This window comes from Passer montanus, unplaced genomic scaffold (assembly GCF_014805655.1).
Source record: "Passer montanus isolate IOZ18808 unplaced genomic scaffold, ASM1480565v1 scaffold44, whole genome shotgun sequence".
NCBI lineage: Eukaryota > Metazoa > Chordata > Aves > Passeriformes > Passeridae > Passer > Passer montanus.
The window spans coordinates 1,850,554-1,864,195 of NW_024369262.1; the positions used below are offsets into that span (position 1 = coordinate 1,850,554).

The 13,642-nt window shown below is 52.5% G+C and overlaps 3 protein-coding genes across 3 annotated transcripts; all 3 read left to right on the plus strand.

Annotated features, from left to right (window-relative positions):
* Nucleotides 1-654: 654 nt before the first annotated feature.
* On the plus strand, nt 655-1,749 carry LOC120507738 (C-C motif chemokine 3-like). The gene is made up of 3 exons (XM_039720764.1): nt 655-727; nt 1,115-1,229; nt 1,362-1,749. The coding sequence occupies exons 1-3, from the start codon at nt 655-657 to the stop codon at nt 1,465-1,467; spliced, it is 294 nt and encodes a 97-aa protein (XP_039576698.1). The 3' UTR covers nt 1,468-1,749.
* A 42-nt stretch (nt 1,750-1,791) lies between these two features.
* On the plus strand, nt 1,792-3,651 carry LOC120507739 (C-C motif chemokine 7-like). Its single transcript, XM_039720766.1, has 4 exons — nt 1,792-1,876; nt 2,517-2,601; nt 2,989-3,106; nt 3,431-3,651. The coding sequence occupies exons 2-4, from the start codon at nt 2,532-2,534 to the stop codon at nt 3,528-3,530; spliced, it is 288 nt and encodes a 95-aa protein (XP_039576700.1). The 5' UTR covers nt 1,792-1,876; nt 2,517-2,531; the 3' UTR covers nt 3,531-3,651.
* A 6,965-nt stretch (nt 3,652-10,616) lies between these two features.
* Nucleotides 10,617-11,622, plus strand: LOC120507814 (C-C motif chemokine 3-like). The gene is made up of 3 exons (XM_039720919.1): nt 10,617-10,750; nt 10,965-11,073; nt 11,317-11,622. The coding sequence occupies exons 1-3, from the start codon at nt 10,678-10,680 to the stop codon at nt 11,408-11,410; spliced, it is 276 nt and encodes a 91-aa protein (XP_039576853.1). The 5' UTR covers nt 10,617-10,677; the 3' UTR covers nt 11,411-11,622.
* Nucleotides 11,623-13,642: the final 2,020 nt, after the last annotated feature.

Genomic DNA, 13,642 nt, shown 5'->3' on the forward strand with positions numbered 1-13,642 from the left:
AAGTGGAGCCACCTGCCCGTCCTCCCCCCGGCCCCCTGGGCCCCAAACACCCTCAAAAACTGCACAGAGGAGTTTGTGTGCCTCATGCAACCAGGCAGAAGCTGTTTCTCTATGTTTCGGGGGTTTTTCTCTATAGTTTTATTTTCTCTATGGCTGTTTTTTTTGGAGGGGAGAGGTAAAAGGGTTTTTGGCTGGCGGTCCCCAGGGCCAGGACACAAAACTGCAGAGCAGGGGGAGGACAGGGACCATGGGAGACCCTGCAGGATGCTCTGCCTGTCCCTTGACCCATCCAAAGGACATCCCCAAACCCTCTCACCTCCTCTGGGGCTCCCTCCACGAGGCCTGGACACAGCCTGCCCGGGGACCCAGGGTGCAGAGCCAAGCTCTGGGAACAGCCTGTCCATCAGCCCCATTTCCCCAGCTGGAGCTCAGGAAAATCCCAAGCCCATCGGTGCCAGAAGCACCGCCTGGGAGCACATTTTTCCTTTCCCAGGGCTGGGGAGGGGATGAGGGGATGAGTTTCACTTACCCTCTGTGCTTTGGGACGTGGCAGGGGCCAGGCCCTCCCCCTGGCCCTGGGGGAAGATCCCCCATAAAAGCAGCCGGGGCAGGCTGGCCCCAGCACAGGCGGCTCAGCCACTGCCACAGCCCGCCATGGGGACAGCCACCAGGATGCTCTGTGCCCTCCTCATCCTCTCCACGCTGTGCTGGCACAGCCTGGCTCAGAGTGAGCATTGCCAGGGGCTGGGGGACGGGGACAGAACCCGGGGATGGGGACAGAACCCGGGGATGGGGACAGAACCCGGGGATGGGGACAGGGACAGGGCTAGGGGACAGGGACAGAACCCAGGGATGGGGACAGGGAGAGAACCCAAGGTTTGGGGATGGGGACAGAACCCAGGGCTAGGGGACAGGGACAGAACCCAGGGCTGGGGGAGAGGGACAGAACCCCAGGCTGTGGGGTCAGGGACAGAACCCCAGGGCTGTGGGGTCGGGTTTTCTTCACACATGGGGTGCAGCGGGATCCCCCCAAAGTGCTGCCATTGCCATGGCAGGAGGGCTGAGGAGGGGCTGGGGGGTCTCCAGGCTGAGCCAGGCTTGTGCTGTCCCCCAGGAGCTCCAGCCATGCCGGACAAGTGCTGCTTCAACTTCCAGACCAGAAGGATCAAGAGGGACAACGTGGTGGCCTGCTACCCCACCAGCCCCGAGTGCCCGCACCAGGCTGTGATGTGAGTAGCCCAAAGCCACCCCTGCATCCTGCCACACCCCTGGCCTTGCTCTGGTCCCGACCCCCTGTGCCCCTGAGCCCCTCAGCACTCAGTGTTGGGGTCCCCACTGACCCCAGCCCCTCTGTGCCCCAGCTTCAAGGTGAGGAACGGGAAGGAGATCTGCACCCAGGCCAGCAGGGCGTGGGTCAAGAGGTACCAGCAGAGCTTCCAGGTCAGCTCCTTCTCCATCCCCAGCTAGTGGGGTGGCTGGGGACGGCGGGGACTGCTCCTCGTGGGGGACACCACCGAGGCAGAGGGGACATTTCTGGATGGAGCAGCTCACAAGGGACATCCTCCTCGTCACGATGACCCTCACCACCTCCCTGAAGGCAAAGGGCCTTTGCCAGCCCAGCAGGATGGACTGTCCAGACCCTCTGTGGCCCGTGGAGAGGCTGCAGCAGGCGGGGGGTGGAGGGGGAGCAGCTCCACAGTTGTTTTTTTTTGATTCTGACCAGAATTAAACGTGATTCCCACATGCAAACATCTGTCTGTGCGAGTCTCTCGGGCCTGGGCAGATCCTGCTCCGGCTTTCCTGCCCAGGTGTTGGGATCAGGAAGGAGCCAGGAGGAGCTGGAGCCTCGGCCAGGTCTCTGTGAGGGTGTCCAGGGGTGAGTGGGGCCAAACCAAAGCCATGAGGGCTTTGGGGAGGGACAACATGCAGGGAGGAGGGGGCTGCCTGTGCTCCTCATCCACCACCCTAATTAACAGCCCAAATTCCATTAGAGGGGGATCTCAGCGATGCCTGAGCCAGCCCCAAACCCCAGGATGCCACAAGGAAATGTGATGGGCACTGTGACAGTGGCAGAGGCACCACGATGAGCAGCCAGCAATGGGTGCTGGAGAAACAAACCAGCCACCACCAAGCCACCACCCCAGAGCAAGCAGAGGCCCCAGAGCCAAAGGCAAGGAGTGGTTTTTTGCACAGGAACTCACAAGTGTGAGCATCATCCTGTGCTGTTTGCTGGTGGCCACAACCCAACCCAAAATAGACTCCCAGCCCAGCATCAGTGGCTGCTCCCACACCTCTGAGCAGCCCTCGGGTGTCACGGTGGCCAAAGTGGCTGCCAGAAGGAATTTCCCCTCACCTCTCACCCCTCATGGAGAGATCCAAGCGGTTCTTTCCACGGGGAGGGTCCAAGCTGTCATGGAAAGCCTGGCAGGGGCTGTTATAAATCACCCAGGGCTGCAGGCAGGAGGGCAGGCAGCTCCTGCTGGCCTGAGGAGAACCAGAGCTGCTGGTGCTGACAGAACCTCGGGCTGGACATGAAGATCTCCTTGGCCCTGCTCGTCCTGCTGCTGGCAGCTGCCTGGACTGGGAGCCAGGGACTGTCCTGTAAGTACCAGCAGGGAGATTTTCCCTTCTGAGCTGTCCCAGCTCCTCCTCTGACGGGATTTGGGGCTGGGGAAGAGCAGGAAAACTCAGCTCCTGATGGGGCTGTGGGACATCAGCAGCTGCCTGAGCATGGGGCTGGCCTGGATTTGTTCAAAATGAGTAAAAATGGGGTTGGTTCAGGCCCAGAGTGCCAGCTGGGGAGCTCTACGGGCAGGGTGCTCCTACCCTGGGGAAGAGCACCACCCCTGGGGCAGAGCATCACCCCTGGGGCAGAGCATCACCCCTGGGGCTGCAAGATGCTCCCTTTGTGGGCTGAGGGAGCAGGGGCAGGACCCACACCCCTCGTGCCAGGAGGGGAGGGCACTGAACCCTCCCTCCTGCTCTCAGTCCGCAGGTCCAGCCCCAGCTGCTGCTCCAAGGGAATGTTCTCCCGTCGGAAAATCCCCGAGTTCAAGATCCTGGGCTACCTGGAAACAGCCTCCAGCTGCACCCACAGGGCTGTTCTGTGAGTAACCCCAGCTCCTAGCCAGCCTTCCTCCCCTCCACCCCATCCTCGCCTCGCCCACCCTCCTTCCCCACCAGCTGCTCTGCTTTTGGGGACTCCCCAAAAACGAGGCACCCTCACAGGGTGCTGCGGGTGGGGCTGTCCTCCCCTGGCTCTTCACACTCACCCCCCTCCCTGCTTAACCCAAACAGCCCCAGATGGCCCCATTTGTGCTGCCAGCAGGCCAAGAGTCAGCCCTGGCAGGGAAGTGGGGGCAGGATGCTGCAGGAACCCCTGGGGGATCCTCCACTCCCAGGCTGACTCGGGATGTTCTTTCCCCCCAAGTGTGAAGCTGGCAAAGGGGATGGTCTGCGTGGACCCAGAGGAGAAATGGTTCCAGGAGTACCTGAGGAAGCAGAAGAAGCCAAACAGCACCTCCACGTGAAGCTGCCTTCCCCACATCTCTATTTAATTGTACCCCATAATCCTCTGTGTGTTTTTGTGTCACTCATTAATTTAACAGAGCTGGCTCTGTCCCCTCCCCTGCACTCAATAAACCCTCCTGTGGTCACCTGTGGCTGGAGTGAGATGTCAGTCCTGGGCAGAAAACGGGTCACACCCGGGCTCAGCCTTGCCAGGAAGAGTCCAGGAAACCCAAAGGGCCCAGCTCCCTCCAAGGTGGAGCAGCCCTGCCCGGGAGTGGGGCTCAGGGATGCCCTGGGCAGCTGCCCATGGGGTGGGGAAATGGGAGAAGGATTCCCTCTGGGGTCTTTGAGGGTGTTTAGGGGTTGGGTTGGCTCAGTCCCTGGGGAGCAGCCCTGGTGACAGCCCCAGCTGGGTGTCACTGCCTTCCCCACCACCCTGGGCCACCAGCCAGCTTGTCACCCAAACAGGGCACCCGTCCAAGCCACGGGCTGGCAGTTTCTCCAGAAAAAAAGCTGCATTGTTCACTTCCCTCTTAGTCTGTGACTCACTTGAATCATCTTTTTGACGAGCTAGGACATGCCTCACTCTTAAATATACCTTTATACACATTGCCAGATTTGTTGCCATTTGTCTGCCCCCATTTAGGGAATTTTTTTGTACAAATCAATGACTAATTTTGTACAATCAATGGCCAATGGACAATTAATCTGCCACAATGCCCACAGGACTACATCACCTGGAACTGGTCTGGAATTAGAAGGAATTCTTGCCTAGGACTGTGAAACTGCAATTCTCAATTTTTGCAGAAAATGAGGGTTAACCAGACTTTTCTAGTTGCTCTTTGGTGCTGGAAATCCCAGGATCCAGCAGAATATTGGGGATGTGTGAAGGATAGGGCAGGAATTGGTTCTCTAAACCACAGAAGCATTAAGGAAAAGACCTTTAAGGTCAAGTCCGAGCATTAACCCAGCACCAAACCACATCCCCAGGTGACACATCTCTGGAACACCCCCAGGGTGGGGATCCCACCCAAGTGCCACATTCACCCCGAGAATCTGACTCAGAGATGGAGCCCACACAGAGGTGCCAGATGATGAAGCATTGAACCACTTGGGGATGAAAGATTGCCAAGGTGGGGCTGAGAGCCACCAGCTCGGTGTCCCTGTGGCCCTGGTGGTGCTGGGTGGCAGGAGGGTGGCAGGCATGATAACTCAGGTTTAGCTTTTGTATTTTTCAGGTTCTGTGCTGCTTTAGGTCTGCGTTTCATATCAGGGGATGGGGAGCTCTGTGCACAGAGCAGGGAGACAAAACAATTCCTGCTCCAGCTGGGGACCAAGGACAAATGATCCAAATCTCAGCCCAAGAGTGTAAATAATGGTGAATTGAAGAGAGGAAAACAGGAAGGATGGGACTGCAGGGGCTGCAGCTGGGATTGGACAAGGAACTGCAATCTGCACTTGGAGCAGAGCTGATCACAGTGAGAGACCCCGTGACCATCGTGCATTTTGGGACCATTTTGGCTCTTAGGGTGCAGCCCTAGCTGGACTCTTGTGCTGCCCAAGGATCCACTGAGGAGATCCTTTTAATAAATCCCTGCTTTATTCTTTAACCCCATTTAGAGACTGTTCTAGCTCAGCCTTCCCAAGGCATCAGGCACGTGTGGCTGCAGTGCCAAATCACCCCCCTCTTGCTGGACATCATTGCCCACTGATCCCAAAAAAGGTGGAGATTAAATGTATGAGATGGCTTTTTTTTTTTTTTTTTCATTTTGTTTTTTTTTTTTTTTTTCATTTTGTTTTTTTTTTTTTTTTTCATTTTGTTTTTTTTTTTTTTTTTCATTTTGTTTTTTTTTTTTTTTTTCAGACTTAGATGTTTATTAATTCTTATTTATTTTACAGTCTCACAAACTGTGAGTTCTACAGCACGAAACAGAAACTAAATGGAGAGTTCAAAATAAACTGAAAATGGAGCTGTATCTCTCTCTCCACAAGGCTTTTTAAGGACAAACTGTCTAATTAAGAGATGACACTTAAATTATTTTTACTTTTAACTTAATAACTAATTACTTGTGGCCCTCAATGAGGATTTTCTAATTTAATTATACAACACCACTCAAACCTATGAAGAAGAAGGTGAAGAAGGAGGACTAGCTTTTGCCTTGAAACTTCTATTTTGTTTTATATATATTACTATATAAAACTTTAAACTCTGAGTTTTTTACTATGTGATAATACACACTCCTATTCAAACTACACACTCATAATCTAAGTTCTACAATTAATTTTGGAAGCTTTCTTTACAGCCTCAGGTTAAATGCAGTGTTCTCTTGGGGGTCAGTACTTGTCAGCACTGAAATGTTTAATAATTCTTTAACAAATTTAATTAATTTAAGAATTAATTTAAGGGGAGTTTTCTGGAATGCCTGGCAGAGGTTGTTCTTTTCCTTTACCTTTCTTCCTCTCAGCCTGGTGCTAAAGCCACTCTGATGCAGGACCACAGAAAACCTGTCCTGGGCTGGGGTCTTCCCACAGGACCCTCAGGGAGGGAAGGAACATTTGGAAATTTGACTTACAAATCCATCAGCAGGGCCTGCTGTAGGAACTCTGCTTTGAAAGCAGAATTAGCCCCACAAAAACCCCACACAGCAGGGTCAGGCCAGCTCATGAGGCTGCCCCGTGCTCTCCTCGGAGCCCCGAGGCACAGGAGCTCTTTGCAGCATTTTTATCAATGAGTGTCACTCCCAGGGGGATGTTGCATAACCCCAGTGGCTTCCTCTGCACTTGCACGGGATCGAGGGGCTGGCAGCCACTTTCATTTCTTCCTGCTGAGGGTTCCTGCCTTGGGGAAGGCAGAGATTGCTTTGATCCCTTTGGTGCTCTCCTGAAAGGGTGCCCAGAGCATCCTCAGCCTCAGGGTTACAGCTGGACTTGATTATCCCTGTGGATCCCTTCCAGCTCAAGAATATATTGTGTTTGTGGGGTGCCCCGATGAAGGAAGGAGTGATGAATCTGACCCCATGTTCTCAGAAGGTTAATTTATTATTTTAAGATACTATATTATATTAAAGAATACAGAAAGGATACTTACAGAATGCTCAAAAGATAATAATGAAAACTCGTGACTCTCTCCAGAGTCCCAACACAGCTTGGCCTGGATTGGCCAATGAGTGAAAACAACTCACACCAAAATCCAATGAAACAGTCACCTGTGGGTAAACAATCTCCAAACACATTCCAAAGGAACAAAACACAGTAGAAGCAAGTGCGATAAGAATTGTTTTCATTTTTCTCTGAGGCCTCTCAGCTTCCCAGGAGAAAAATCCTGGGCTAAGGGATTTTTCAGAAAATGTGAATGTTACAAGAATATTCTGTGATTCTCCTCTTGTCCCTTATTTCTGGGATAAGAGCCCTAAGGGAGAGGTTCCTCTCCATTGGACTGAGCAAATTTGGGGTGTGCTCTGGCCCCACACAGTCCCTGCTGCTCCCCCTTGTCAGTCAGGGATGGTCCCTCTGCCCAGCCCCCGGGGCTGAGGGGGTCCTGCTGCTCCCCCTCGTCCTGCCCTCAGTCAGGGATGGTCCCTCTGCCCAGCCCCCGGGGCTGAGGGCGTTTCAGACCTAATCCCTCCTTTTCTTTGGGATACTCACGCAAGGCAGTGCCAAAATCATCAGATTTTGTGAGACCAGTGCCACGTTTGCTCTCCCACCCCACGTGAGTTTGTCTGGTGGTGAGGTGGCCACAGCCTGGCTCAGGAGCAATTCATGGGAATCTTTGTAGCTTTTTTTGTTTTGGCTGCACCTGCCTCAACTGCCTCTTCCTTCCTTATTTATTCCTTATTTATTATTCCTTATTTGTTATTTGTTCTCTTTATTATTTGTCTCTTCCTTCTTTATTTATTCCTTATTTATTATTCCTTATTTCTTATTCCTTATTTATTATTTGTTCTTCTTTCCCTTTTCTTTCTTGGGTGCACAATATTTTGGTGTTATTGAGTACTCAACCATAACCAGACGAGCCAAAAAAGAAGTGGCATCTTTGGCTCTTTACTCTCCTCCTCTAACTAATGGGCTTTTTCTTTCTTCAGTTTTTCAAATTTGCATTTGTAAAGCTGAAGTTTCTCTTTCCCTGCATTTCCTCCCCCCCGAATTCATGTTCCTCTGCTGGATTCAAACGTCACCTGCTCACTATGGCAGGAGAAATAAAACCACAAGCCATTTCTTTACTCTCCCTTTATATCAGTTCCTGATATCTAATTCCTTAAACAGAATTAAACACCAACTGCCTGCTCTTGCTGAGCTGCACTTTTGTGCAATTCTCTGTAATATCCTCGATTCCAGTCACAATGGAAAATTTCATCAGCATCCAGTAAGAAGTCCCATCCGGCCCTCGGCCGAAAGGAGAACCGAAAGCTTGGCCAGTCACTTCTGCACCAAAGAGGAAACAGTTTTGCTTTTTTTTCCATCAGATTTATTAATGGTGAGATTTTCTGTGGTCCCTGCCTGATGACAAGTCATCCTCTGCCAACTGCAGTGCCCACAGTGCCCCGATCCCGTTTTCCAGGTTTTCTGGCTGTGGGATATTCCTCACCATGCTCCTGGTGTTTGTTGGCCCCCAGTGCTGCTCTCTTGCCCATCCTGCCCCTTTTCCCTCTGTTTGGGCACCCACCAAGCCGAGCTCAGCTCATCCCTGGCTCAGGGCTGCTCTCTCCAGAAAAATTCCCAGCCAGGCTTTGGATAGCTCAGGATCTCGTTCCTGTGGTTGACCCACACAGCAATTCCTGGTTTCCTCCATCCTGCCTGTCCCACTCCCACTTCTCCCCCATGCACAAACCAAGTTGGCCCTGGTGAGGTGCCAGAATTCCAGGGGTGCCTGGAGGGCAGAGCTGTGGGGAAATCTCTGTGGGACACGTGGCGTTTACAGCCAGAGAGGGTCATGAAAACACAAAAACTTCCACTGGCTGGCCCTGAACTTGGGACTCCTCTGCACACAGAGGGTGCTTTGAGCTCTAGAGAAACCTCTTGGTGTCTCTGCAATCAGCAGGGAAGAAAAACAGGATAAATTCATGCAGATCTGCATTGCTCTGGGGAATTGAGTCCCTTCCTTCTGCCTTTGTGTATCCAGGGAGATGCGACAAGCAGGAGCCTTTGCAGCAGGTGAATTTTCCAAGCCTTCAACCACCACCTGGTTATTGGTAAATCCAAAGGATTTATTAATTTATTTATTCATTTGTAGCTCCATGCAGAGAGTGACTCAAACAGAAAGAGCTGAAAATTGGGAGCTGGAGAAAGAGCTGGAAGAGCTGGACTCATTCTTCCACCAGCCCAAGGCCAGACCAGCCCTGCCCAGCTCCTCCTGAGCAGCTCCAGGGGATGATTTGCACCCATTCCCTGTCCTGCTCACACCAGGCAGGACCTGGCGGCTGGAGGACAAGAAGTGGAGATGGGAGCACAGGCAGTGCCATGGCTCAGCATTTTGGGCAGCTGGACTTTTCTCTTGAATCAGCCAGGAATTAGTCATACCCCAGGCAAGGTCAGCAGTAAGGCCAGGGGAAGCTCCGGGGCAGCACCAGGAAAAGACTGGAAAAGGCAAAAAAAATGGAGGAAGGAGTGATTTTGGCAGCTTGCTCTGCCTGGGTGTGCAGCAGAGGGGGGTGTTTGGGAATTGCCCTCTGGAATTGCAAATGCTGTCCTTTTTCAGTCACTCTGCATTTTCCTGGAGATTTTATCTGCAGTGAGCTGATCCCAGTGGGTACCAGCAGGATCCTCTCCTCCCTCTGCCTCCAACACTTAATGCTGTGTCCTGCCATGGGAGTCTCTGCTTTTGGGGGCTAAATCAGGAGAAATTAAATTGGCCTTAATGCTGTGTCCTGCCATGGGAGCCTCTGCTTTTCGGGGCTAAATCAGGAGAAATTAAATTGGACTAAATGATCCTGCTTGGGAAGAAGTGGGCAAGCAGTTATTGCAACAACTTGAACGTTGAGAGGCCGCAGCCAAAACTGAAACTCTTCAGTGTAAATCCAGAGGAAAGGGAAGGTGGCAGGGTCAGCTGCAGCCAAAAATTAAACCCTGAGAGAGGTGTAAATTCAGCCAGAGGGCACAGGGAGGGTGGCAGAGCAAGCTGCTGGCCTGGAACAGGGCACCAGAGTCCAGGCCCTGCACCTGCAGGGATTCGGTGTCTCTGCAGCCTTTCCAGTAAGGAAATTGTTCTTTTGACCAACCACCAGCAAAAAGGGACAAATGTGAGACCTGCCATGGGAGTCTCTGCTTTTGGGGGCTAAATCAGGAGAGAAATTAAATTGGATTAAACAATTGTTTGGGAAGAAGTGGGCAAGCAGTTATTGCAACAGCTTTAGTGTTGAGAGGCCGCAGCCAAAACTGAAACTCTTCAGTGTAAATCCAGAGGAAAGGGAAGGTGGCAGGGTCAGCTGCAGCCAAAAATTAAACCCTGAGAGAGGTGTAAATTCAGCCAGAGGGCACAGGGAGGGTGGCAGAGCAAGCTGCTGGCCTGGAACAGGGCACCAGAGTCCAGGCCCTGCACCTGCAGGGATTCGGTGTCTCTGCAGCCTTTCCAGTAAGGAAATTGTTCTTTTGACCAACCACCAGCAAAAAGGGACAAATGTGAGACCCCCAGTGACTTCTAGCTCAACACAACTTTATTCCCTCATGATCTTCCCTGTCCAAGCAGGAGCTGGTGTTATCAGTGGGGATGAACGTGTGTGCAGTGGCTGTGGACCTTGCTCTGGATCCCCGTGGTGGAGCCGGCTGAGAAGTGGCATTTGTGGCAAACCCAGGGAGAAGTTGGCATCTTTCTCCTGGCAGGGCTTTTCTGCCAGCAGCAGTGGCTGGTGCTGTCCATGCCAGGGCACCCCCAGAGCTGCTGCAGAGCCCTGGCACACTTTGGGAGCACCAGGCACCCAAGGAACATCTCGGAAGCTGCAGCCTCGTGGACAGCGCTTCCCCTTCTGCGGTTTCATCTCCTTTTCCAGCTCAGCAAAAATTGGGTGGTCCTGACATAATTTTCTCAGCATTATGCCATCATTTTCCTTCCTTGAAACCCTGTACCCGCCCCTTGGATGGGGATAAAACGGGAGCACGGCCCCAGGGCCACAGCAAGAATCCTGCAGTCTCCCCAGCTCCAGCTCCAGCTCCTCTCACAGAACCCGCAGCACCATGAAGGTCCTGGCAGCCACCCTGGCCACTCTGCTCCTCCTGGCCACCTGCTTCTCAGCTGAGGGTCACTTCGGTGAGTCCAGCATCGCTGTGTCCTCCTGGAGAGTCCCTGCCCTGGCAGGGTGGCTCTGGGGAGGGTTGGGGGGTCTGTGTCACACCGGGGGTGCAGGTTTGGATCTGGGGGTTGCATGGAGGGCGTTCTGCCAGGGGATGTGGAAATCCCTGGAGGGGGCAGAGGCTGTGCTGGGCTCTCACCAGGGCCGTGTGTGTGTCCCCTGCCCTCACAGATGGTGTCCCCAGCACCTGCTGCTTCAGCTACCAGAAGCAGCCCATCCCTCGGCGCCGCGTCAGCTCCGTCTTCGTCACCAGCAGCTCCTGCATCCAGCCGGGCGTGATGTGAGTGCCCAGAGGGGACTGGGGGGCCTGGGGACACACACGGGTGTCATGTGAGTGCCCAGGGGGGACTGGGGGGCCTGGGGACACACAGGGGTGTCATGTGAGTGCCCAGGGGGACCTGGGGACACGCATGGGTGTCATGTGAGTGCCCAGGGGGGATCTGGGGACACTCGGGGTGCTGCTGCTGGCACTCAGATGCCGCTGCCCCAGCCCAGCAGCTCAAGGCAGGTTTTGTCCTGGCAGTGTGGTCACCCACAAGAAGAAGCAGCTGTGTGCAGATCCAAGGGCAGCATGGGTGCAGGAGCTCCTGAAGCACTTCCAGAGCCAGGAAAACTGAGCCTTCCCTGCTGACAGCCACAATGCCACCCCTGCACAGCTTCCAGCCTCGGGCACCACAGAGAGGATTTGACCCCCAGCCTTCTTCAATGGAGAAAATTATTTTATTTAACTTATTTAAGTTAAACTAAATATTGGGTTTTTTTCTAAACATTATTTTAAAATAATTTCTAAAAATTATTTAAACTATGTCAGAATAATACACTAAAATAAAGACTATTTTAATCATATCCACGTGCCTGTTAATGAAGGGTCAGTTTTGATGCCTCCTTGCACCACGGTGGGAGAAGGGACCACAGGGACCCCTGGGTTTGCTGTTCCCCAGCCTGGGTCCGGCTCTGGTGCCACCCAGCTTGTCCCCATAGGTGACACCTGTGTCTCACCTGGGGCTGCCAGTGGTGGCTCTTGTTTGGGGAATGTTCTGGAAGTAGCTGTGGTGCCAAGGAGAGCTGGGCTATGATTTTCTAGGGGATGGAATATCCTTTGGTCAGCTTGGATCACCTGGCCTGACTCTGCCCCCTCACAGCAGCTCCTGAGTCCTTGATGAAGGAAAACACCACTTAGGAACAGCTAAAACATCAACATTATTCTCATGCTGAATCCACCAGCAAATAGCTAAAACAATAATAAAATTGAGCTGCAGATCCTTCCACAACTCCACTGTCCCACACCACTGGTGACACCACCAGCCAGTTTGTCACCCAGCAAACAGGACACAGGACATGGGGACAGCAGATCCAAATTTCTGTGCCACCCAACTCTTTGCTAACAGGCACATTGATATAATGGAAACTACTTTTGTGTGAAGTTATTATCCTGACATATTTGAAATACCACACCTAATAGCTGCCTTTTGTAAGCTCAGAGGTATTTGTGGTGAAGGAAATGCAGTAGATTTCACTCATCTGGGCTTCAGGAAGACACTTGAATTAAGGCCAGATAGTAAATTATGAGCAAAGGCACAGGAGATGTGACTGGCATGTGAAAAGTAAATTTGGTCAAGAGCTGCCTGAAAGGAGCATGGTAATTGCTTCAGCTGAAAGGGGCTGTGTCACACTCACAGGGGCTTACCCACACAGTTCCTTGAGTTTCTGCCTCAAAAAATATCCTGCTTGACATTTGCATTAATGACCTTGGCACACAAAGCAGGAGAAGGCAGAGGAATTGTGCTGATGAGGCAAAACGAGATGGGATCATCAATCTGGAGCAGGCCAGGACATCACAAAGGAGGATTCTAATGACCTTGAGGGTGGAGGAGGGATCCAAGGCAGTGGTGCAGAGTAGGATCCTGCTGCTGGGGACAGGGATAACAGGAACACACACTCCAGGGAAAAGCCCTTGGCACACATCACAGCACTGATGTTATCATCAAAATAGTCAAATGCAAAAGGTTTGGGCTGAAAAATGAGGGACTGATCCATGTGAAGGCACCAGGGGTTGGAAGGAGGTGCAGGGGGCATTGCTGGCATTCCAGGGTGGACAGGCTGGAAACCAGCAGAGAGGAAATCAGGCTTGCACAGGGACATTGTAAGGTTCTCACACAGGTTTCTGACCCAAGATAAAAATCAAGCCCTGCTCCCATAGGCACCAGTCCCACTGATGGCTAAGGTTTTGGCTTTTATGTTTTTCAGATTCTGTGCTGCTTTAGTGTGTGGGTCTGAGCTTCACATTAGGGGATGGTGAGTTCTCTGCACAGAGCAGGGAGACAAAACAATTCCTGCTCCAGCTGGGGACCAAATTATCCAAATCTCAGGCGCAAGAGCACAAACAATGTGGACTGAAAAACAAGAAGGATGGGACTGCATGGGCTAAAGCTGTAATTGGATAATTAACCCCAATATGCAAATGGAGCAGAGCTGATCACAGTGAGAGACCCTGGGAGCGCTCGTGCATTTTGGGACCATTTGGGTTCACCTTGGGTGCAGCACTGGCTGGGCTCTTGTGCTGCCCAGGGTGGATCCATTGAGGAGATCCTTTTCATAAATCCCTGCTTTATTCTGTAACTCTTCCAGCCTCTGTTCCAGACCAGCCTTCTCAAGGCATCACCACCAGCAGGTTCCACAGGCCGTCCTGCAGCTGAGATTCCTTCCCAGGAGCTGCCCTGTCTTCACAAGGGCCAACTCCCAGAGGCCTTTCAGAGCCCAAGGTTGGGGCTCTAAAATTCCACACCTTTGCAGTGGAATCCAGTGTTCCCCAAGACTGTCCAAGCACCAGCAAACCAGGAAACTCCTTC